Source organism: Haliotis cracherodii, unplaced genomic scaffold, assembly GCF_022045235.1.
Source record: "Haliotis cracherodii isolate W230 unplaced genomic scaffold, xgHalCrac1.p SCAF_3, whole genome shotgun sequence".
Classification (NCBI taxonomy): domain Eukaryota; kingdom Metazoa; phylum Mollusca; class Gastropoda; order Lepetellida; family Haliotidae; genus Haliotis; species Haliotis cracherodii.
In genome coordinates, this window is record NW_027266286.1 from 22,487,345 (window position 1) to 22,512,679 (window position 25,335).

The 25,335-nt window shown below is 42.6% G+C and overlaps 1 protein-coding gene across 1 annotated transcript in view; it reads right to left on the bottom strand.

The window, feature by feature from the left end:
* Positions 1–722: 722 nt before the first annotated feature.
* Positions 723–25,335, bottom strand: part of LOC139475301 (gamma-aminobutyric acid type B receptor subunit 1-like) — a 30,573-nt gene continuing 5,960 nt past the window's right edge. The window contains exons 3-16 of the mRNA XM_071258530.1: positions 21,540–21,710; positions 20,488–20,589; positions 19,222–19,287; positions 17,970–18,306; positions 17,186–17,347; positions 14,024–14,119; positions 12,428–12,578; positions 11,215–11,332; positions 8,640–8,747; positions 6,704–6,826; positions 5,157–5,300; positions 2,531–2,719; positions 1,554–1,709; positions 723–782 (exon numbers count right to left, since the gene is read on the bottom strand). Coding sequence (XP_071114631.1) covers positions 723–782; positions 1,554–1,709; positions 2,531–2,719; positions 5,157–5,300; positions 6,704–6,826; positions 8,640–8,747; positions 11,215–11,332; positions 12,428–12,578; positions 14,024–14,119; positions 17,186–17,347; positions 17,970–18,306; positions 19,222–19,287; positions 20,488–20,589; positions 21,540–21,710 — 1,983 coding nt within the window. The remainder of the gene's footprint in view (positions 783–1,553; positions 1,710–2,530; positions 2,720–5,156; positions 5,301–6,703; positions 6,827–8,639; positions 8,748–11,214; positions 11,333–12,427; positions 12,579–14,023; positions 14,120–17,185; positions 17,348–17,969; positions 18,307–19,221; positions 19,288–20,487; positions 20,590–21,539; positions 21,711–25,335) is intronic.

Consider the following 25,335-nt stretch of genomic DNA (forward strand, 5'->3'; position numbering starts at 1 on the left):
TGAGGATGCATACTCAGACAACAATACAGCAATGCTGCATGCCTTCAGGGCGATCGGGTAGCCTAGTGGTTAAAGCGTTCGCTCGTCACGCCGAAGACCCAGGTTCGATTCCCGACATGGGTACAATGTGTGAAGCCCATTTCTGGTGTCCCCCGCCGTGATATTGCTGGAATATTTCTAAAAAGCGGCGTAAAACCATACTCACTCAGGCCTGACTACCATTTACCACTTTCTTTGTTTTCTGTCAGTTCTCTGAAAATTATTCCCCGTGCCTTTTTTATAATGTGTCTGTGTATCTCAATCCTATCAGGGTATACTGATGGAAACAAAAAAGGGAACAATGAAAAACATGGGTAAATAAGCTTTAATGTCAGTACATTTGAAATTACGCAAATACAAATTCAACATGTCAGAATCAAATGTTGAGATGTGTTTGTGCGCATTGTTTCCAACGCGCGTTCGGTAGACAAGGCAGGGAACCCATGACAGCATATCATTTTACTGTGTCTAAAACTAAGTGTTCCCTTATTTATTTTCGTCAGTATATATGTATGATACGCTGGATAATCGAGGAAAGTATGAGTGATCGATAAATACCATAATGTAAACGGAAACACGACGAAAATCAATGATGTGCATTGTAAATGTTAATTGTTTTTTTGTCTATATCACATCCAAAGACAATAAACTCGTCCAAGGAGTTTCAGCGTATTGGCTTCATCCTATTCTGTCTTCTTGTACTTTTCTAATTCTGCCTTTAATCGCTCTACTTCCAGATTTTTCTGCAAAGATGATACACAAGTAGAACTCATACACGTCTTAGAAAGGTATTTTGAAGTTTTGTTTGTTGTTTAACGCCACACTCAGCAATATTCCAGCTGTATGACGGCGGTCGGTAAATAATCAAGTCTGGAACAGACAATCCAGTTATGGATATCACGAGCATCGATCCACGCAATTGGGATACGATGACATGCTTCAACCAAGTCAGCGAGCCTGACCACCCGATCCCTTTAGGCGCCTCTAACGACAAGCATAGTCGCCTTTTACGGCAAGCATGGGTTGCTGAAGACCTATTCTACCCCGGAATCTTCACGGGTCCATTTAGAAGTGATACACATAAGGAAGAGAATTTATCAATGTCAACTTCTTTATTAATATGAGGAACACAACGTTTCGGAGTATATGCTTACTCAATCATTCACCTGATGAAGGAGTAAGTATATACTCCGAAACGTTGTGTTCCTCATAATAAAGAAGTTGACATCCATATATTCTCTCCTTTAACTTATACACAGATCCAATAATCAAAATGTGACATAAACACGGTCGACACATTATTTATGTTTGTTCTATACTACTCAAATAAAGTTTAGAAAAAAAACATCCTCTTTCATATTACTATAGTTGATATGTCGTGCCATGACATATTAACTATAGTAATACGGAAGACTCGGGTGGTCCAAAAATTATTTTATTTACAATAGAGTATTGGTCAGTAAAGTGGTCAGATGGAGCGTAAAACAACGTGACCAATACAATAGAGTACGTACCAGATGGAGCGTCTTCTCCACTGTAATCAGACGGTGGGCTGTAACTGCCGATGACGTCATCATTGTCCCGGCGACGGTTGGCAACCTCCCGCCTGCTGCCGCCATCATGTCACCGACGTCATCAACCTGATTCCCGATGTTCTTTACAGACAGCACCTGGTACAAATACCAAATACGTTGCAAAACGTAACATTTACATATCATAACGCAAACGTAATCGACCCGGGAAGATCCAGGGTAGAATAGGTCTTCAGCAACCCATGCTTGCCGTAAAAGGCGGCTATGCTTGTCGGTGGAGGCGACTAACGGGATCGAGTGGTCAGGCTCGCTGACTTGGTTGAAGCATGTCATCGATCACAATTGCGTGGATCCATGCCCATGATATCAATCACTGGATTGTCTGGTCCAGACTTGATTATTTACAGACCGCCGTCATATAGCTGAAATATTGCTGAGTGCGGCGTAAAACAACCAACCAACCAACCAACCAACAAACGTAATAATCAAGCTATATTACGACGGTCTGTAATAATCCTGACAAGACAAAATCATTACTGTAATTACTAGCCATGAGGAGTGAGTGAGTGAGTGAGTGAGTTGGGTTTAACGCCGCTTTTAACAGTATTACAGTTATATCACGGCGTGTCAGCTTAATGTGGGAGGAAAGTCCGAAGTGATGCAGGTCTTAGACGTTTACCACTTCGGTGAATCCCACGAGCACAGTTATGGTGCTGACAAAGCTAGATACATAATCGGGGGAACTGAAATTCGAACCCACAATCATAGGTTTCTGGCGTGCCTAAGGGATGCAACTCTGCACAGCGAATCGCGGCGCCTTAGACGACTGGGCCACCCTTGCCCCCCTAGCCATGAAGAAAGACCCCGCAATCGTAGTACAGTTACCCTCATCAATGACGTCGTCAATCCCAGGTTAACAATTCTACTCCCGCATCCCTGGTTGGACATAGTTGTCTTACCTTTGGCACAAAGATGAGACACTGAGTAACGGTTGTGGCGAGGATGACGACGGTGGAGGTGAGGGCGTAGTTGATGTTGACCTGAGTTCTGAGAGCCATGGAGACGGTGACACCGAGGAGGCTCAGCACGAGGACGTTGTAAACAGACATGCCAATCATCTTGGAGTCATTAAGACCATCGAGCTTCACCTGTCGTATGAACTACATTGTACAAACAGGGATACTGACGGTAGATTAAGAGTGAGGTGAGGTGAGGTGAGGTGAGGTGAGGTGAGGTGAGGTGAGGTGAGGTGAAATGGGGTTCAATGGATTCTTGCACTATCGCCCACTGTGATACCATGCCGCATTTTAATATGAATACCCCACTCAGTCACAATATACTGACTCCCAGCCGACCAGTCCTTGTTTTAGCCCCTTAATGCCGAGCGCCAGACAGGGTAACAAGTACCATCTTTTAACGTCTTTTGGTATGATGCTCTACCACTAGACCACGGGGGATGTCCGGTAGACTCTGGGAAGTGGTTATGCCTCATCGTGTGACGCTTCACCAGTCCCTGAGGCCAAAGCCCGTCTATGAACAGCATTTCAGATATTAATAAAGCTTCTGCCACTTGTATTGCAGGTATCTTCCTATCTCGTAATAACCACTTGAAGGGTTTTACTTTTTTCTAGTGTTCTAAGACAAGAAATGAAAGTTTTCATTATGGATGAAGGCAATCGAACCTGCGACCTCACATATTAAGTTTTGTAACCCACTGTTTTCCAACTGAACCACCGAGGCAGGTGATGAAAAGTTGTTTAATTTTACATGTCATGAATCCAGTTGGTACATGCTGCACGTGTTTTTTCACTCACACGCTTTGATCGAGTTACTTTTATGTCGCGACACACTGTATTGTTTCACTATAAGGTCTCTCTATTTTTTCACAATTTGTTTCTGGTATTTCTTGCATTTAGACGGTTCATAGGTGAGATAAAGCACTCCTCCTCGGTTTTGGTGGAGTAAAGTTAGACCTCGGCAATCGGGTATCGGCAATGTAAGACCGCCCAGCTTCGCTCCTCTGTCTTGCATGACTGATACCCTCTTGCCCCGGGGGGCGGTCGGGTAGCCTAGTGGTTAAAGCGTTCGCTCTTCACGCCGAAGACCCGGGTTCGATTCCCGACATGGGTACAATGTGTGAAGCCCATTTCTGGTGTCCCCCTGCAGTGATTTTGCTGGAATATTGAAAAAGCGGCGTAAAACCATACTCAATCAATCAATCTTGCCTCGGTATTATTTCCACGACCTAACCTCGGAGTCGTTCTTTATCTTTCACGTAATGGCGGGTCAAAGAAGAGAACGAAAGTTTTAAACCCATATGCAGGTACTCGTCACTGAACCCAACTATTCCTTCTACAAGCAGTAAGACCTTGGATGAGTTTTACTTTTACCTAGTAAGACCTCAACCCCGCTGTGAGGTTCCAATGGTAAGATGAAGTTTGGAGTTTGGTTTCAAGGGTCCAATGTTCTACAATCGAAGACCAGAATCAAACCCATGACCCCCTGACCAGTTGTCAGGCACCCCAACCATTAGACCACAGAACTGGTTGGAAATCGTATGTGTCCTGGTCAGATATATTTTAAGAGCGTTGCTTTTGACTGTCGTAAGGCAATTTAATACACACTATTAAAAAAATATAAATAAATGTTGTTATGACGGTATACAAATCAGAGAAAACACTTCTCGGTTTGGGTTGAAAATGTAAACCCGCGAGGTTGGAATAGCCCTACCCCATTTTACAGCGGATCTGACACGACTAAGGGACGCAACTCTGCACAGAGAGTCCCTGTGCCATAAACTGCTTGGCCTCAGTTCCCCCTATTCAGTAACACTTCAGACACAAACAAGTGGCATGTTTTTGTTGTTTTGTTGTAGCTTGTAAATATTTGATCAAAGATCAGACAAACCAGTAATTTTGGCCCAGTCGTCTTAGGCGCCGCGATTCGCTGTGCAGAGTTGCGTTCCTTGGGCACGCCAGAAACCTATGTTTGTGGGTTCGAATCTCGGTTCGCCCCGATTATGTTTTTCTAGGTTTGTCAGCACCATACCCGTGCTCGTGGGTTTCACCGAAGTGGTAAACGTCTGAGACCTGCACCATTTCGGGCTTTCCTCCCACATTAAGCTGACACGCCGCGATATAACTGTAATACTGTTAAAAGCGGCGTTAAACCCAACTCACTCACTCACTCACTCATAGTATGGGCAGGTACCATGACACTTTATGAACCAAGTCATCGTGACCTAGATCAACACAGTGGTCCTAGAAACCTAATCTTCCCTTGGTCGTAGGCAAGCACATGCACCCATGCACCCATGAGGTTGTTATATACGGTAACTTGTCTTGCTTAATCACTTTAGATTTCAGTGTGTGGCAAGGATAGTTCATAATTGCAGTATCATTAATGGAAAATTATTATTTTCGGTACACCATAACGAATATTCAACTTTTTGTTCAGGATGTAACCCAACTGTGATATCTCGATCATATAAGACTCAAATATCTGCTGTTTAAATGTTTCCAATTGTCTCTTCTTCGTTACCAAAAGGACAAGGCATATATGCATCAAAGAATAACGGGAACAGACCTTTCGAGTTTCCCATGCCAGAAAGGCCCCGAGCAGCATCAGGATGCCCTGCAGGGCGAACAGTGCGACCGTGAAGTATATCTGGTTGGGGGACTCGCACAGTTTCACTATCCTTTGAGTGATCACATCCTCCTTGTCATCCCGCTGGAACAGTATTAATTATTCAAGCATTAATTCAATCATATGAAGGGGGTTAACTAAAACTGGGGGCAGGGACCGAAGTGTCAATAACAACAATAAAGATATTCCAGATATAGTTTTCTTAAACGAGCCAAGGATATAACTAATGTTATATTTGGGATAACACTTTCTTAGTAAAGTAAATCTGTACTTTACTAAGAAAGTGTTATCCCAAATATAACATTAGTTACATTTGACCACTTTCTAAATGGCATTGTGAACCAAGGATGTTGGACATAATTTCAATGTCAATGTTGATTTTGTTGAGTGTTCTGTTCTGCTGGTCGGTACAGAAATGGGTGTAAACCAAGCGAAGTGCCATATGAAATCAGCTCTGCAACCCTGCAGTGTGGATGAAGTCGGCTGGCCTGAATAGTGAAACAGAAGGTTTCCCTTCCCACTCGAATGTGTGACTATGCATCAAAATGTAAATAATGTAGATTATGCAATGCATTTAACGAGACTGTTCAACACAATGTCAGTGGATGCCCAGCTTTGGCACAGACACTGTACCTTCATCGACGTGATGGAGTGGCTCGATCATTTTATTACCGTCTTCGACATGCTTGTGGTCCATCCATGTTACCATCCAGAATATGTAGAGGGCGCCATGGAAAATGATAAATATAAAATTCTTTGGAAAAGGCGCGTCAGACCTATCCAGACCAAGAAACCTGATCTTGTCCTCTTTGAACAACCCAATGAAATAATTTATTTTCTTGAATTTTCTGTCCTATCACACTATTGTGATTGACAAGATTCAGGAAAAAACTTGCCAATATGCAGACCACGCTTTCGTTCAAAATGGCTCGCCAGATACCAAATTGTCCGACTATCCATTGTTCTCGGTGCCTAAGGTTTGCTACCAGGAATACAGCCCTTCTGACAATCTGGGTAATGCACAAAGCTGCAGTGTTGGGGAGTCTTCACATTCTCCGAAAAGTTCTGGTTGGGTTTGACTAGGCGGCGCTTGCTGGGAGAAGTCCCAGTCGCTGCCTGGACTGCGTGCAGATGGGACAAGGGTCTTGAGCTGATGATGAGCCTAACAGTCTGACTGTGCCCCGATCACCAAAACTTACCAAACAACAAAAGAAACCAAACGTTCTGATTTTGGGAATCAGTTTTGAAAGTAATATTTATGTCCGTTTGATTCAATGATTGTATAACATGACTACATACTGATGTTCAATGAAATCCTGTCAGGCCGGATATCAATATGTAATTAAAATGGACAATATCACTTACGTATTTAATTATCCGGAAATCGTGATCACTGGCAACGGCGCCGTCCCATGTAAAGCACTGGAAAAGTGCTGGAATTTTCGACATTAAAGAACATACACTCACTCGATACGGTAAACACCTACCTGCAGAGGGAGGTCGTAGTCGACAACAACGATGGGGTCCAGAAAGGCCCACGTCAGTAGGACCAGCGTATTTATGGCTACAAGAGCGCCGACCATTGCCATCAGCTGACCGTCTTTAACAATCTATAGATACATAATGTAATCTATGGTGTAAGGTATTCGTTTAAAACAATATTACAAGACAAATATTTTGTGTAAAAAATTATATGGTAAGATAAATCAATTCAACTTACAACCATATTATACCATACATGTAATGAACCGTTACGTATGTTGCTAAGATCCATGACGTAAACATATTAGCGGAAAAAAGTAACTGTGCATCATTCAAAGTGGTGTAAATGTTATTTTATTGAAAATAACAACATAAGATTTGGTCATTCGTATGAGAAATGTTTTATGACAACAAATTCGTTGACAAAACCCATACCTGGTAACAGGAGACAGAACGACACGCTCTAAAAGAGGGGTGACCTAACAATTCAATTAAAAATGTCAATATCGAGAGTGACCGGCGCTGGAGTTGAAATATATAGGCGAGACAGACACCAGATGATTGAAAACAGCCCCGGGTATATTGTTCCAAACGTCAACCAAAAATTGGCCAACCGAGACAGCGTTACCGTCTGGTTCCGGTCCTGTCGTAGGAATCATTCCATCTCATCCCAGACATGTTCTGCTGGGAGAGATCTGGAGAAACAGCCGGCCACGGCAGTACATCAATGTTACGCTGCCTCAAAAACGTGCAACGTGTGGGCGGTCATGTTCCTGCTGCAGTGTGACGTTACGTCACTTCATTTGGACAAGGGGTAGAACTTGATCTCGCACAATGTCGCGGTAGCAATCGCCATTCAAATGGCCATTAACAATGATGAGTTGTGTTCTCCCATGAGTTGTGATGCCACCCCATACCATTACACTTCCATCCTCAAACTGACGACGTTGAGTAACGCAAGCGTCGCTAACACGTACCCCTGGACGCCTGAAGACACTTGCGCTATCATCAGTGCTGTCCAGATACAACCTGGTCTCATCAATAAACAGTATACTTTCCTTGTCTTATCTTCTGAACCTGTTTACAAAAAGCTAGGCGTGCCTGACTGTGACGTGGAAGAAAATTGGACGTATCGCTGGACGTCGCGGTTGTTTGTTGTGCCTCCTCAACCGGTTTCGTACGGTTTGGCCACTAATTTGTCTCAACCAAGGAAACGTCCGAACTGTTAAAGTGGCAGTCTGGTACCAATTCCTTAGATGCACCAACCGAATATGGTAAATTAACATGTATGCGCAAATTGTTAATCACTACCTCAAATTCGAAGAAATGTCCAATGGCATTGAAAGAGACACTTTTTAATTTCAGAATTAATTTAATTTCATTGAGATTTATATGAAGCACAGTTTCCTTATTCCGCAAGTATACATTGTAAGAGAGAAGTTGTAAACCTGTATTCAATGTGTTGCATAGAAGTAATGAACCTGAATTGTAAGAAGTAATGAACCTGAATTGTAAGAAGTAATGAACCTGAATTGTAAAAAGTAATGAACCTGTATTGTAAGAAGTAATTAACATGTATTGTAAGTAATGAAGTAATGAACCTGACTTGTAAGTAGTACTTAACCTGTATTGTAAGAAGTAATGAACCTGAATTGTCAGAAGTAATGAACCTGACTTGTAAGAAGTAATGAACACCTGTATTGTAAGACGTAATGAACATGAATTGTAAGAAGTAATGAACCCGACTTGTAAGAAGTAATGAACACCTGTATTGTAAGAAGTAATGAACCTGTATTGTAAGAAGTAATGAACACCTGTAATGTAAGAAGTAATGAACCTGTATTGTAATATATATGATATTATGAACCTATATTGTGAGAGACATGTAATATTTCAACATACACATTTGATGAACATTTGTGAGTTTTATTACAACGCTACCTTCTTCTTCTTGGTAGAGTTAGTGAAGATCACATGGACACGCCAAGTTTTGGCAAATAGTGCTCCGAATGAGAGTGAAAATCCAAGAGTCAGGAAAAACGCTTTGATCTGAAGAAAAAAACCCAGAGAAAATTGACAACCTGCTGATTACCTATCTCCGTTCACACGGGATGTCATTTCTCAATCGAATAGTTAGTTTATGAAACAAAGATAAAAAAATGTAGGTTTGCCTTTCACCAATGAAACATCAGCGCTTTCAGTCTACAGAAAAATAATTCAAAGACGTCACATAAATTCTTATGTATCGTTATGAACATATAGAAATCTAAACGAGCTCCCGTGCAATACCAGTTCTACCATGAGTTTGGGAAATACTATATTTTGATTGGTCAGTCAGAGGTTTTTATTCACAATAAACCCCCTCTGGTTGAAACAGCCGATTTAACGGCCGCATCACCGCGGAGGTTAATATACATAGAATAGTACTTATTTCAGGCATTATCGATGGGCTTATTCAAATAATTATATCTACAATTATAGATTACAGAATGCAAAGTTGCGGTTACCACAATATTCAAAGGATGTGTGACAGAAAGCAAGATGGAAATATACAAAGAGAAATTGTACATTTTGGGGGAAACAGACAGCTTGGAATTTGGCGCATTTCGTTATACGACTGTGACGTCATATTTTTGCGTCGTAATGAGCGATATAATGGTGACGCGAAGTGTAAAGCGAAACCTTTGCAAGGCGTGCTTAGTTTTCTTTTGGGGTGCCCACCTCATGTTAGCTTACCAAGCTGCCGTGCTTATATGCTTTCAATGTCTACCACATGTTCCAGTGAAGAATTGTGGAGAAAACAAACTGCTTGAGTATATACAGCGCCATATGTTCTTTAAGGCTGTTGTCGGTGAAAAAACACTGGACTAAACCCATGCCGCTTCACTCACTACATTACATTTGAAGTGGTAAACGTCTGAGACCTGCATCACTTCGGGCTTTCCGCCCACATTAAGCTGACACGCCGTGATATAACTGGAATACTGTTAAAAGCGGCGTTAAACACAACTCACTCACTCACTATTGTCGCCTAGTGGTTGAAACAAGGCCCATCTGTATTCAACAATGAGTATAATGACTTAAATCATAGTCATTCATAAGTGCTGAATACTTAAAAATCTGAGTTGAGGCGAGGTGAAACATGGTTTAACGTCGCGTTTAAGATTATTGCTCTTATATAGCGACAAGCAGGAACCTGTGTGTGTGTGGCTGCTTGTACTAGTCCGGACTGATGCCGATTTATAGTGCTAGCTGACTGAGATACCATGCCGCAGTTTAACATGAATACCCCACTCAGACACAGTATACTCACTCCGAGCCGACCAGTCCTTGTTTTAGCCCCTTAATGCCGAGCGCCAGACAGGGTAACAACAAGTACCATCTTTTAACGTCTTTTGGTATGACGCGGTCGGGGATGGAACCCCGGACCTTCCGCTCTCCGGGCGGACGCTCTACCACTCGCGACAAGCATTTATCTCTGTGTGTGTGGCTGCTTGTACTAGTCCGGTCTAATGCTGGTTTTATAGTGCAAGCCCACTGAGATACCATGCCGCAGTTTAACCCCCACTCAGACATAGTTTACTGACGGGTGTGGGGCGGTCGGGTAGCCTAGTGGTTAAAGTGTTCGCTCGTCACGCCGAAGGCCCGGGTTCGATTCCCGACATGGGTACAATGTGTGAAGCCCATTTCTGGTGTCCCCCGCCGTGATATTGCTGGAATATTGCTAAAAGCGGCGTAAAACCATACTCACTCACTCACTCACTGACGGGTGCCAGGGAGGGTAACAACAAGTACCATCTTTTAACGATTTTGGGTTTGACTCTGCCGGGAATCGAACCACCAACAAACCGTTCTCCGGACAGACGCTCTATCCAGTAGAAGACGGTCTTATAAATCTGAAGACGACTAACATGAAGCATTGATTCGAAAATACGGCGAAATTCTTTGTACATTAAAATATGTCAAAACGTATATTTCTCATTTTGAATACGAACTGGTACGGTGTCCTATCATTTTTTCAGCTGTCGTTACAGGAATGATATTCCAACTACAGAAGTTCATGGTGCTTCGAAATGGATAGCTTCCCGTAGTCCTCGTAAATTCACCCACTGAAATATATTCAGTGGGTGATTTTACTATAGAACTATTCACCATGTTCACGTAAAAATGAAAAGCTTGACCACTAAAAGACCCGTGAAGATTCCGGGGTAGAATAGGTCTACAGCAACCCATGCTTGCCGCAAAAGGTGACTATGCTTGTCGTAAAGGGCGACTAACGGGATCGGGTGGTCAGGCTCGCTGACTTGGTTGATGCATGTCATCGATCCCAATTGCGTGGATCAATGCTCATGATATCAATCACTTCATTGTCTAGTCCGGACTCGATTATTTACAGACCGCCGTCATATAGCTGGAATATTGCTGAATATTGCGTTAAACAACAAACCAACAACAACAATTGACCACTAAAATCTGACGGGCTAACGGGAAGTCCCCTGATTCTATGATGGCTCACAGTACAGAAGGCCGAGTAGGAAGTTGCGCTGGTATTCTCCAGAAATGGCGTCATGTACAGAAGCAGGCAGCCAATCAGTGTAAAGTTGTTGAGCCGTGGAGACGACATCTTCACCTCCCTGGAATAAACACCAACATAGTCATCGTCAATATACACCTGAAAAAGGACGGCTTACTATGTAAAAAGCCGGCAACAGAAAGTACATCCCATGTTTGATGGTGGCTTGAAACTGAACAAACAAAAAATGGTTATTCGATGGTGATGCATTTGACTGGGGTTACTATTCAGTGGTTATTTTCATCTCAATCTCATTAAAATCAGATCTAAGTTCTCGCTGCCGCTAAACAAAGATCTGAGGACATCCCATTGCGGGTCACATCAGAACTACCGTTCGCGAACTTTGATTGGTTTGGTTGGTTTGTGGTTTTACGCCGCACTCGGCAATATTCCAGCTATATGACGGCGGTCGGTAAATAATCGAGTCTGGACCAGACAATCCAGTGATTGATATCATGAGCATCGATCCACGAAATTGGGATCGATGACATGCTTCAACCAAGTCAGTGAGCCTGACCATCCGATCCCGTTAGTCGCCTCTTACGACAAGCATAGTCGCCATTTACGGCAAGCATGGGTTGCTCGCGAACATTGACCGACCACTGAAATGACTGACAAGAAGTCGACATCAGCCAATTAGAGAGCAGCTTTATCGAGCTTCACGGCACTCGTTTCAACCTGACGACTTCCATTTCAGACTACCCTTAAAAAATATGTTGACACCTTCTCGATTAAGATTTTGAAAACTGAATAAACAAACACTACGGAATGTCTAATATTTGGTTCAGATTGTATGGCAGTGCTTCCCAGGTACTGTTCAACGCCTCCCCCGTTCAAAAGTTTATCCCACGGAAGCGAGAGATAGACGATAATTTTGACGGAATCAGTCGTACGGGCCGCAACTGTCGTTCGGAATACCCCGTGTTAACCTTTTCGAGGTTGCATGATTCGAAAACACATTCCGACTGTCACTTTCAAGATCTGGTAAGCGATGCTTTGATTGGTCGGATGAAAGGTTGTTGACCCGTAATGGGATGTCCTCAGCTCTTTGTTTAGCGATAGCGAGAACTAAGATCTGATTTTAATGAGATTGTTTTCATCTTGGCTACACGAATCGATAGTATAACTTAAAAGTAAAACAGATAATGCTACTGACCGTAGGTCCCTGTAGTATATGTTGAACACCAGAAAGAAGACAGACAATGTCGCCCCTAGTCCCGAAACGCAACAGAAGCAGATGTAAAGAGCAGGGAACAAGTGCTCCACCTCGACGAGCTTCAGCACAGCGTCTCGTGGAATCTTTCCATCTGCAATATGTAACATGATACATTTCACGTCTTAGTTAACCATGTCTTGGGACCGCCTCCGTGGTCTAGTGGTAGAGCGTCCGCCCGGAGAGCGGAAGGTCCGGGGTTCGATCCCCGACCGCGTCATACCAAAAGACGTTAAAAGATGGTACTTGTTGTTACCCTGTCTGGCGCTCGACATTAAGGGGCTAAAACAAGGACTGGTCGGCTCGGAGTCAGTATACTGTGTCTTCGTGGGGTATTCATGTTAAACTGCGGCATTGTATCTCAGTGTGCTAGCACTATACATCCGCATCAGTCCGGACTAGTACAAGCAACCACAAAAACACATGCACGTACATGCACGTCGCTATATAAGTGCAATAATCTTCGGACGTTACGTTAAACCCATTTCACCTCCCCTCACCTTGTCTTGGGCGGTTCCGTAGCCTGGTGGTTAAAGCTGTCGCTCGGCACGCCACAAAATCGGGTTCGATTCCCTCTTGGGAACAATGTATGAAGCCCAATGCTGTGCCCCCAGCTGTGATATTGCTTGAATATTGCTAAAAGCGGCGTAAAATCATACTCACTCACTATCTGTTTCTTGAGTGAGCAATTAAAGCTTGACTTAAAAATGTCAAGTGATTGGGCTGATATATCACATGGTAATTAGGAGGATGGTGAATTAACACGTAATTATGTAATATAACTACGTTGAAACTTATTTTTTCGATTCGTTTATATTCCCAAAGCGACGTATTCGGCTGAAAGGTATACCAACAGCCTGGGAAACTCGGAGTATACTGTGTCTGTGTGGGGTATTCATGTTAAACTGTGGCATGGTATCTCAGTGAGCTAGCACTATAAATCGGCATCAGTCCGTACTAGTACCAGCCCTTGACATAAATACGTCATAATGGAACTCTCTTTATGCAAAAGGTTATCCGACAGGGATCATGTGAAGACAAAAATGCTGATGTCAACAATAGGACAATAACGTAAGCATTGTGCTTGGAGTAGGCAGCGCTTCAGATAACATGTTATTTGGCAAGCAAAAACCCAAATTTGCTGTATTATATTGTCTTTCTAATCGTAGTCGAAAAAGTAGTTCCGACATTGACTGTTATTATAGAATTCCAGATGAACATAAAATTCTATCAATAGATACATTGTGGTAGTGAATATGCGTACATGTATGTCCTTCGTAAATAAGATACCACAAGTGTTCCCCTGGGGATTCCGGGTTAGAATTGGTTAGAAATAACCGCGCTGGTCGCAAAAGTTTAGACTCAGATGACGTCGTCGTACCCCGACGGCGTCTATCGTTGCTCACATTATCCATCACTGGATTGTCTGGTCCAGGCTCGATTATTTACAAGAAGCCGTCATAGTGCTGTAATATTGCTGTGTGCGGCGTTAAATAACAAATACACACATAATAGAAAGTAAAGGATTTTTTAACCTACCTTGCCATACAATTGGGTCTGTTTCCGGTAGCCAATCAACTTGAGAACTTGACTGGAGCGTTGGGTCGTAGAGACCTACCATGACAGACTGACCACCTAAATGCAGTAATGGACATTCATTCATCAGAAGAATCAAGGTCAGCCGCGTTCGATCTTCCCGACACAAGCGTGTCCACTAGCCTATATCAAAGCTAGTTTCTTCCCTTGCCACATCAAGACCATTTGCGCCACTGGCGCCATCACGCGTAGATCACGAGTTGTGCCCCTTGTAATGAAAACGCGGTATCCCATCAGATCGCTGTTCTTAACTCGTGTAGCTTCACAAAGATGGCGACTACCATAGGCGACGACCATTATCAGATAATGAAAACATTCGCGATTTCATCCCTGACAAAAACAGGCAATCGTTGGGAGGTTGTAAAAGATGAAAAAGACATATCCGTGTCAACGAAGACAGGCAGCGGTAAATCACTTTTTTACGATGTTGTACCAGTCGTGTATGTTGATTGTGGGAAACGTTCTTTGATTGGACTATCGATATGTGCGATGGTCCAATCATATTTAACACAGGAAAGTGGTCTTGATTTGGCAAGGGTGGAAAAAAAGACTTTGATAAAAAGGCAAGTGGACGCTCTTGCCTCGGGAAGATGTGGAAACAAGACTTTGATAAAAAAGACTAGTGGACGCTCTTACCTCGGGAAGATATGGAAACAAGACTTTGATAAAAAGGCAAGTGGACGCTCTTGCCTCGGGAAGATATGGAAACAAGACTTTGATGAAAAGGCAAGTGGACGCTCTTGCCTCGGGAAGATGTGGAAACAAGACTTTGATTAAAAGGCTAGTGGATGCTCTTGCCTCGGGAAGATGTGGAAACAGGATTTTGATAAAAAGACTAGTGGACGCTCTTACCTCGGGAAGATATGGAAACAAGACTTTTATAAAAAGGCTAGTGGACGCTCTCACCTCGGGAAGATATGGAAACAAGACTTTTATAAAAAGGCAAGTGGACGCTCTTGCCTCGGGAAGATGAATGATATCATGCTACTATAGTGTGGGGAGTTTAAGTATGCACAGTAGGCCAACATGTAGATATTGACAATTATCATATAATGGGTAGGTTTCTCGGCAGGATAAAGCCAAAGGATAAAAATGATATCCGTTGGGGTCATATGCGGATAGAGATGCAAATATCAAAGGTACTACTTTAAGTGTTTATAAACAACCATGGCGTCGCCCTTGTCATTCGGCGATCGAGTCAGAATTAACCATCGAGAATCTGGATAAACTACATGGATAATTGATATCATTATCAAAAGAACAGTCTAATGTACTGAAAAACAGTATCTAACTGTGACGTAGCAAAGGCGTTTTTCAAGCACAGAATTAAAGAATGACATTATATGATAAAGAGGTTATCACGCTTGTGTGTTTAGGGGTGGTTGTAAATATCCTGTATTAGGAATAAACATTATGTATTTAGCTCGCCAAGGCTCGCTAAATACAATGTTTATTCATAATGCAGGATATTTACCATCCCCAAACAAACTCGCGGGAAACGAAACTACATCCTCTCGGTTGAGTTTATATGTTTGATTTTCAACTGAAAATGTCATACGTTAGCGATATGCGATATGTTAGCTTCGTCAGCACTCAAAGAATACTTGGACATGATTTATTTGGTAAACAATGATTTCATTTGATACTTTAGTCAGCAACAAAAACTGATAGTAATCTGAGACATGTTATCTTTAAAAGGCAATATATCTACATTGTTCGGCACGCGTTTACAGTATTTTAAACGTGGTAGGGGTCATGTTGTTGCAAATCCGTTGAACGAATATATTTTACACAAAATTACCAAGCCACGGACTACAGATTGTTTTAGGAATGTGTGATGGTTGATTAGAAACACTAAAACGTAACAGTTTCCAATCACACAGAAACAAGCTTGGTGTACTTTCGTTTGATCCTCAGTTCAGATATATTTTGTCGTCACCAGAACAAGTGTAAGAAGACTTGGTTGATGCTCATCGTATCCCAATTGTGTGGATCGATGCTCATGATGTCAATCACTGGAGTGTCTACAGCAACATAGCTTGCCGTTAAAAGGCGACTAGGCTTGTCGCTAGAGGCGAGTAACGTGATCGGGTGGTCAGGCTCGCAGACTTGGTTGATGCATGTCATCGACGCTCATGATGTCAAACGCTGGATTGTCTGGTCCAGACTCGATTATTTACAGACCGCCAACATAAAGCTGGAATATTGCCGAGTGCGGCGTTAAACAACAAACAAAACAAAACAATACCATATAAAATGGGAATCCTCGAGAATAACCAGTGTCGATTTTCCAACGAAACAGATACGTTGGACGAAAAAGGCAAAATATGGTGAAAACTGCATAAATGGACCACTGAACATCAGGGATGATACCCGATGTCCGCGAAAGGGGTAAGCATGTCCTGCCTACCCGCCGCTCTTACATTTTGCATAAAAAATATGTTTAATAATTGCCTGCCGCCGCACATCAGTAATCGTCTTTTTTTATTTTTATTCAGTCATGTACCACAGGATACAGATATACAGTCAACTACGGTTATAACGAACTCGCTTATAACGAACTGACGGATATAACGAACTTACTTTTTGGTCCCGACTATTTGCTGTAGTTATGCTGTATATATGCTTATAACGAACTACGGTTATAACGAACTAAAATTAGAAGTCCCTTTGAGTTCGTTATAACCGAGGTTTACTGTAGTCGAATAACAGTACAAAATCATGTAACACATCAGTAATCTTGCCAAGCGACAGCGGCTTGTCAACAAACCAGACAATCAAGTGATGACCAGAAATCTAGTCACACAATTGCACGTTAAGTCTAAGTTACAAGAAATGTTGATCGAACAGAAACTAGTATCATAAAATCACATGTACTGAAATCCTTTCGCGATCCATAGCAATTGTGCACGTGGACACCGCAGCATCGTGGCTGAGGAACGTGAAAGGTGATTGCCCTTATAATGAATATATTAAGATTGCCATCATCACAGCTCCACTTCATAATCCCAAGCTTAAGGTTGTTTATCCCAATACCTTTGTCATCGAGGTAATTGGATAATACACAACCGGTTAAACATGATACGAATACAATGAAGTAATTACCTTGAATCCTATTGATTGTGTAGAGGCCTATTGGATCCCCTTTCTCATTAAAAGATAAGTGGCCAGCCATGCCAGTGAAGTGGACATCCTTCATGCTTTGGAAGATGATGGAGCCGATCGTGTCGTCGGTGTAGCTGAAGTCTTGTAGCGTTAGGTTGCTTTCTGGGAAGGTCATTAAATGGTTCAATGCATTTGTTAAGAGTGACGAGCCTAATTAAGATGATTCTAGCATGAAAATATATTCAAAAGAATCAGAAAGCTGAACGAAAGATTTGTTTGTTTGTTTGTTTGTTGTTTAACGCCTCACTCAGCAATATTCCAGCTATATGACGGCGGTCTGTAAATAATCGAATCTGGACCAGACAATCCAGTGATTGACATCATCAACATCGATCCAAGCAATTGGGATCGGTGACATGCATCAACCAAGTCATCGAGTCTGACCACCCGATCCCGTTAGTCGTCTTTTATGACAAGCGTAGTCGCCTTTTACGGCGTAAAACATCAAACCAACCAACCAACAACCAACCCAATTGCGTGGATCGATGCCCATGATGTCAATCACTCGATTGTCTGGTCCCGACTCGAAATTTACAGACCGCCGTCATATACATGTAGCTGGAATACTGCTGAGTGCGGCGTTAAACAACAAAAAAAATAAAAAAAATTACGTTGTATTATTGAATGTTATTACAGCATGAAAACTGCACGTGCGATTTAACCATTGGAGTGAGTGATTTAAATTTGTTCGTGACAACATTAATAATATATCACTGTTACGAACCCGTAGCCGCCAGATAGCCCTGTGTTGTATTGAGCGCGAGTGAGATGGCGAGGATGGAGTCATAACTGAGAGACGCGAACATGCTGGCGAACCAGGATCCGTTTTCCGAGCGGGCGTTGTACAACTTCATAAACTCACTCGGCCTGATGCCAGACACAGTCACCTCATCTCGGGGGTTGAGTAGCACCCTGGACACACCAATAGATCCCTCCACAACCACAGCAAGCTGTTCTGGTGTACAGTCGATGGATTCGTCTGCAGTCGTCCACCATTTATCTTCGTACCAGCCGGCAGTTATCCACACTATCTTAGGGCCGTACAGATTGTTCTTGTATGCCTTGGAGATGAGACGAGACAGAATTGACGTTGGCCAAATTAATTAATTAATTAATGTTTGTTTGCTGATAAACGCCGCACTCAGCAATATTCCAGCTATATGACGGCGGTCTGTAAATAATTGAGTCTGGACCAGAAAATCCAGTGATTGATAGCATGAGCATCGATCTACGCTATTGGGATACGATGACATGCATCAACCAAGTCAGCGAGCCTGACCACCCGATCCCGTTAGTTGCCTCTAATAACAAGCATAGTCGCTTTTTACGGCAAGCATGAGTAGCCGAAGACAAGGGGTATCCTTCCCGGATCTTCAGGGGTCGCCAAATTAAAGCTGGGCCTGGTAACCTTTGTGTTAACTCGTACGCTCGTCTTGCCCAAAGCCCGTGTTTTATTCTCACGATGGTACACTATATGATTCCATTCTTGATTTTCTCTTCCATGGAATTAGCATAATTTCGGTACATGGGGTAAGGGACCGACCATTTGAAATAATTATGTTTCAAACTGTTAAAAACAATTGCTTTCCACAAAAAACACATTGTTGCAATGTTGTTTTTTTAAAAACAAAGGCGCATTCTGATAAACACGTTACAGCACAATTACAAATACATCATGTTAATAATTTGCACAGAGGTATTTCGGTATATTGCCTTTATTGATTAATGGCATGATGGACCCATATTTTACATATAACGCAATATGTTTAGTTGATGTTAACGTTTGTCCACATATTCCATGAAATGACATTAATTACTAATGTGAAATGGGCGATCGGGTAGTCTTGAGGTTAAAGCGTTAAAAGAGTGTCCCCCACCGTGATATTGATGGAATATTGCTAAAAGCCGCGTAAAACCGTAGACTGTGACGCACTCACTCGCATTATGCACAGAATTATAATGCTTTATAAACTAACCTCGCAGAACACCTTTCTGGCCGTGCCTTCATAGAAACTGCCCACTATGATTCTGGCATCGCTCTCCTAAAAAGAAAGTTAATATTATCTTGACAAAATGTAATTGAACTGCGAATTAAACACCAATACGGTACAATCTACTCAAACAGTGCAATTATGAGTACTGCATTTCTGCAGTACGAAGATTTCAAAGAGTGTCACACGACTCTTGCTCAAAAGTTGCCGATTTAATTCCCTATTTTGACTTTACCATATCATTCCATGTTGTTTCAGGTGAAACATTGACTTGCCATTGCATGTGTTTCTGACGGGTGCCATCGGCGAGGCAGGGTGCGCTCACCTTTTCTCGAACACACAGACTGTAAAAATTTACACAAACTTAAACACATTCCTTGTCCCATACTTTTGACATTTTTAGGCCTTAACATGTTTAGAATTGTGTTTAGGGTCTAAATGTGTATACCCCCTTCAAATACATTGTAGGTAATCTAAAAAGGGTGCCTTGTTAGCGTTTAATGTAAATATAGAAGTGACTGTGTTAAAGAGCAACAACACATTTATTAACACATAGATTTTTAAACCTCGGCGGGATTCAAACCTGTAATCTCTTGATTTGTAGTCCCCAATGCTGCTACCACTGGGCTACGGAGACTGTTGTCGTCACAAGTGTTAATGTCCTAGTCCTAATGCTGCTACCACTGGGCTACGGAGACTGTTGTCGTCACAAGTGTTAATGTCCTAGTCCTAATGCTGCTACCACTGGGCTACGGAGACTGTTGTCGTCACAAGTGTTAATGTCCTCTTCCTAATGCTGCTACCACTGGGCTACGGAGACTGTTGTCGTCACAAGTGTTAATGTCCTAGTGCTAATGCTGCTACCACTGAGATACGGAGACTGTTGTCGTCACAAGTGTTAATGTCCTAGTCCTTATGCTGCTACCACCTGGGCTACGGAGACTGTTGTCGTCACAAGTGTTAATGTCCTAGTCATCATTAACTAGTAATATTGAACCAAGCATATATACATCATAACTACAGCAAATAGTCGGGACCAAAAAAGTAAGTTCGTTATATCCGTCAGTTCGTTATAAGCGTGTTCGTTATAACCGTAGTTTACTGTACTAATTTTAATTCGTTATAACCGTAGTCCGTTATAAGTATATATTCATCATAACTACAGCAAATAGCTGGGACCATAAAAGTAAGTTCGTTATATCCGTCAGTTCGTTATAACCGTAGTTTACTATACAAGCATTGTCTATTTACCTTCAAGTTCGCAACTTGAAATGCAGGGTCTTTTGTGATGATTTCGGATCTGATGACAGTCATGTTTTCATCTTGGATTCTGTGCAGCAAGTCCTCTGTTGGCTAGTCAAGACAATATCATCTTCACTCAGTTACTGGTTGAATGACAGAGATTTGGGTTTTACGGGTTTTCCCTTCTACCACTTCGTGTCAGGTTAATGTGGGAGAAAATCCCGAAGTAATGCAGCTCTTAGGCGTGTACCACTTAAAATCCACAATCACATGTGTTGTGTGTGTTTGTTGTTTAACGCCGATAGACAATCCAGTGATTGACATCATGAGCATCGATCTACACAATTGGGATACGATGACATGCATCAACCAAGTCATGAGCCTGACAACCCGATCCCGTTAGTCGCCTCTTACGACAAGCAAAGTCGCCTTTTATGGCAAGCAGGGTTTGCTGAAGACCTATTCTACCCCGGATCTGCAAGGGTCAAAATGGGATGTAGGTCGACAAGAAACACTCTGTAAGAGTGTGGGGAATCATAGTCTTGGGGCTGACATTGATTTGTGAATTAGTGTATGCTCCGGAACCGATCCTATACATGTTTCAGTTTTGTCCGAAATATACTTCAAATGAAACTTGGTGTCAGGCAACTGGCGGCTACTGTTACAAGCATTGATATTCTTAGTGTGATACAGACCACCTCCGTGGTCTAGTGGTAGTGCGTCCGCCCTGAGAGCGGAAGTTCCGGGGTTCGATCCCCGACCGCGTCATACCAAAAGACGTTAAAAGATGGTACTAGTTGTTACCCTGTCTGGCGCTCGGCATTAAGGGGTTAAAACAAGGACTGGTCGGCTCGGAGGCAGTATTCTGTGTCTAAGTGGGGTATTCATGTTAAACTGCGGCATGGTATCTCAGTGAGCTAGCACTATAAATCGGCATCAGCACGTCGCTATATAAGTGCAATAATCTTGGACGCGACGTTAAACCCCATTTCACCTCACCTCACCTTAGTGGGATACAATTGCACGATGAGGAGGAAAATATGTAAATAAAATGTTGATACCGCAGAAAAAAGTTCATAAGACTCGTGGATGGTGGCTATCTTGTGCCAGTTGAATCTCTTGAAAAGCTGGATTCTTGCCGGGTTCACTTCCACTTCAGGGGGATTGGCTCTGAAGAAACGTGGAAATTTGGTCTTATCTGACAACGCCGGTGAGATTGACCCCCATGATATCTGGAACACAAAGGTATGTGAGTACTTGGATCATGAACGTGATTCACATCATTTGCACAGCTATTTTACCTTTAACGCCCGATGGAATCGGTTTTGTCGGATCATCGAGACTGGTTACCCTCTGATGTTCTATAGTTATGTGAATCCTCAGCTATACTGATTATCAAGCACATACTATTTTTATTCTACGATTATAAATACCCTAGACCTATTGGCCGTTGTGGCTTTGTTCGAATGACGCGATGCCAACAAAAGCCATCCTCACAAATTACACCGTTCTATCCATATTGAAACGATCAGCTTTATCCCCGGTAATCGATTTCATGCGTGTCGTCTCAAATACAACAACGAACGTGTTGTAGAATATCTCTGCTTACTTTTCCGTCTTAATGCTCAGGCTAACATCTCCCCAACTACAAGTTCATTAATAGATATAGTGGGTCATCTTCCCGAGGCAAGCGAGTTAACTGACTTTAAAAGTCCAGTTTCCACCCTTGCCGAACTAGGCTTGAATTCCTGGGCTTGATCGTAGCGCCACCAGTGGCTATTACGAGTTATGTCCTTTCTATGCCTCTCCTATTGACCAATCAGATTCAACCTCTCGTATCACTTGCATTTGTTTCAAATAAAATGGTGGCGCCCAGTCAAGACGATCTGATCGATAATCAAGATCTATTTTGTGTTAAACGAGTTTTACATCGCGAAGTGCATCAAATCACGTGAGCACCTTCATTAAAAACATGAAAAGATTTTGAAAATATCTGTTGACAACGAGTTAGCGGTGCACATGCTTTGCAAATCCTGCAGTCGACCGAAATCTGCATGAAACTCTACGAACCGGATTCCGATTTCGGTGCGTGATTTTGATTGGACTATGCATAGACTCGTTAGTCCAGCCAAAATGTAACACCATAATACCAGCCTAGTTCGGCAAGGGGGGAAACTAGACTTCTATAGTCAGTTAAGTCACTTGCCTCGGGAAGATGATAGTGGGTGGATCTAGAGGTATTGTGAGAGGGGTGTTAGGTTGAGGACGGATACATGTGGGGGCGGATAGAGTTATACAGTGTGATGAATGTAGGGGAATGGTGGGGGTAGGGTGAGGGGTCGGTAAGCATGTCACGGATACCCAGCAATATTCCAGCTATATGACGGCGGTTTGTAAATACTCGAGTCTGGACCAGGCAATCCAGTGATTGACATCATGGGCATCGGTCCACGCAATTGGGACACGGTGACATGCATCAACCAAGTCTTATCTGACAACGCCGGTGAGATTGACCCCCATGATATCTGGAACACAAAGGTATGTGAGTACTTGGATCATGAACGTGATTCACATCATTTGCACAGCTATTTTACCTTTAACGCCCGATGGAATCGGTTTTGTCGGATCATCGAGACTGGTTACCCTCTGATGTTCTATAGTTATGTGAATCCTCAGCTATACTGATTATCAAGCACATACTATTTTTATTCTACGATTATAAATACCCTAGACCTATTGGCCGTTGTGGCTTTGTTCGAATGACGCGATGCCAACAAAAGCCATCCTCACAAATTACACCGTTCTATCCATATTGAAACGATCAGCTTTATCCCCGGTAATCGATTTCATGCGTGTCGTCTCAAATACAACAACGAACGTGTTGTAGAATATCTCTGCTTACTTTTCCGTCTTAATGCTCAGGCTAACATCTCCCCAACTACAAGTTCATTAATAGATATAGTGGGTCATCTTCCCGAGGCAAGCGAGTTAACTGACTTTAAAAGTCCAGTTTCCACCCTTGCCGAACTAGGCTTGAATTCCTGGGCTTGATCGTAGCGCCACCAGTGGCTATTACGAGTTATGTCCTTTCTATGCCTCTCCTATTGACCAATCAGATTCAACCTCTCGTATCACTTGCATTTGTTTCAAATAAAATGGTGGCGCCCAGTCAAGACGATCTGATCGATAATCAAGATCTATTTTGTGTTAAACGAGTTTTACATCGCGAAGTGCATCAAATCACGTGAGCACCTTCATTAAAAACATGAAAAGATTTTGAAAATATCTGTTGACAACGAGTTAGCGGTGCACATGCTTTGCAAATCCTGCAGTCGACCGAAATCTGCATGAAACTCTACGAACCGGATTCCGATTTCGGTGCGTGATTTTGATTGGACTATGCATAGACTCGTTAGTCCAGCCAAAATGTAACACCATAATACCAGCCTAGTTCGGCAAGGGGGGAAACTAGACTTCTATAGTCAGTTAAGTCACTTGCCTCGGGAAGATGATAGTGGGTGGATCTAGAGGTATTGTGAGAGGGGTGTTAGGTTGAGGACGGATACATGTGGGGGCGGATAGAGTTATACAGTGTGATGAATGTAGGGGAATGGTGGGGGTAGGGTGAGGGGTCGGTAAGCATGTCACGGATACCCAGCAATATTCCAGCTATATGACGGCGGTTTGTAAATACTCGAGTCTGGACCAGGCAATCCAGTGATTGACATCATGGGCATCGGTCCACGCAATTGGGACACGGTGACATGCATCAACCAAGTCAGCGAGTCTGACCACCCAATCCCGTTAGTCGCCTCTTACGACAAGCATGGATTGCCGAAGACCTATTCCACCCCGGATCTTCGCGTTCCGTCATTTACATGACTCCTAACAAAACATTCACCCTATTAAAAGTTATATCCAGCTTATAAGGCTATAGTAACTTTATAACATTGAAAAAGACCCGCGAAGACATTTCTTGTTAAACCAAAAACAATATGATCAAATTGACAGTGCATGTTTCCTTTACCAATACGTCCCATACTCAAACTTATCATCGCCAAAGACAAGGACATAAGATTTGTTTGTTTGTTGTTTAACGCCACACCAAACAATAATCCAGCTATATAACGGCGGTCTGTGAATAATCGAATCTAGACCAGGCAATCAAGTGATTGACACCATCGGCTTCGATCTACACAACTGATGCGATGATAATTATGCATCAACCAAGTCAGCGAGGGTGACCGACCGATTCCGTTAGTCACCTCTTACGACAAGTATGGGTTGCTGACGACCAATTCTAACCCGCAATAAGAGACATTGTGACATCACTTCTGAAATCAAGCTTCAGGGAGGAATAGATCAAGGGTACTGATGGTGCAAAATGGAAATATTACGATGCACTGGTTATCGACGACGCCGAAAAGTAGGCATTTTAACAGAAAATAGAAAAAAAACCCTAGCTTTATCATGCCTGAATGATATGTTTTGGTGTTCGATACGCATAACAGACTTCGGGTATCGAACGTGCTTTAATGATAAAGTTTTATTCTATGTGACATAAAGATATAAAGACCGGAATCGTTGACTCAAAATTAGTTTCAAAAGATACAACGTTAATGCTTTAACGAAAAGGAATTTATTCCAATGGTATCGCTTACGTCAACGTTGAATGCCAGTAGCGCCGGAGCGTTCTTTCGCTTAATGTCCTTAAAATAAGCGATCAAGAAATGTCTGAATTGGCTATAACACAGGCCATATTCAGTGTGGGCGAGTGAGTTTGGTTTAACGCCGCTTTTAACAGTATTCCAGTTATATAACGGCGTGTCAGCTTAACGTGGGAGGAAAGCCCGAAGT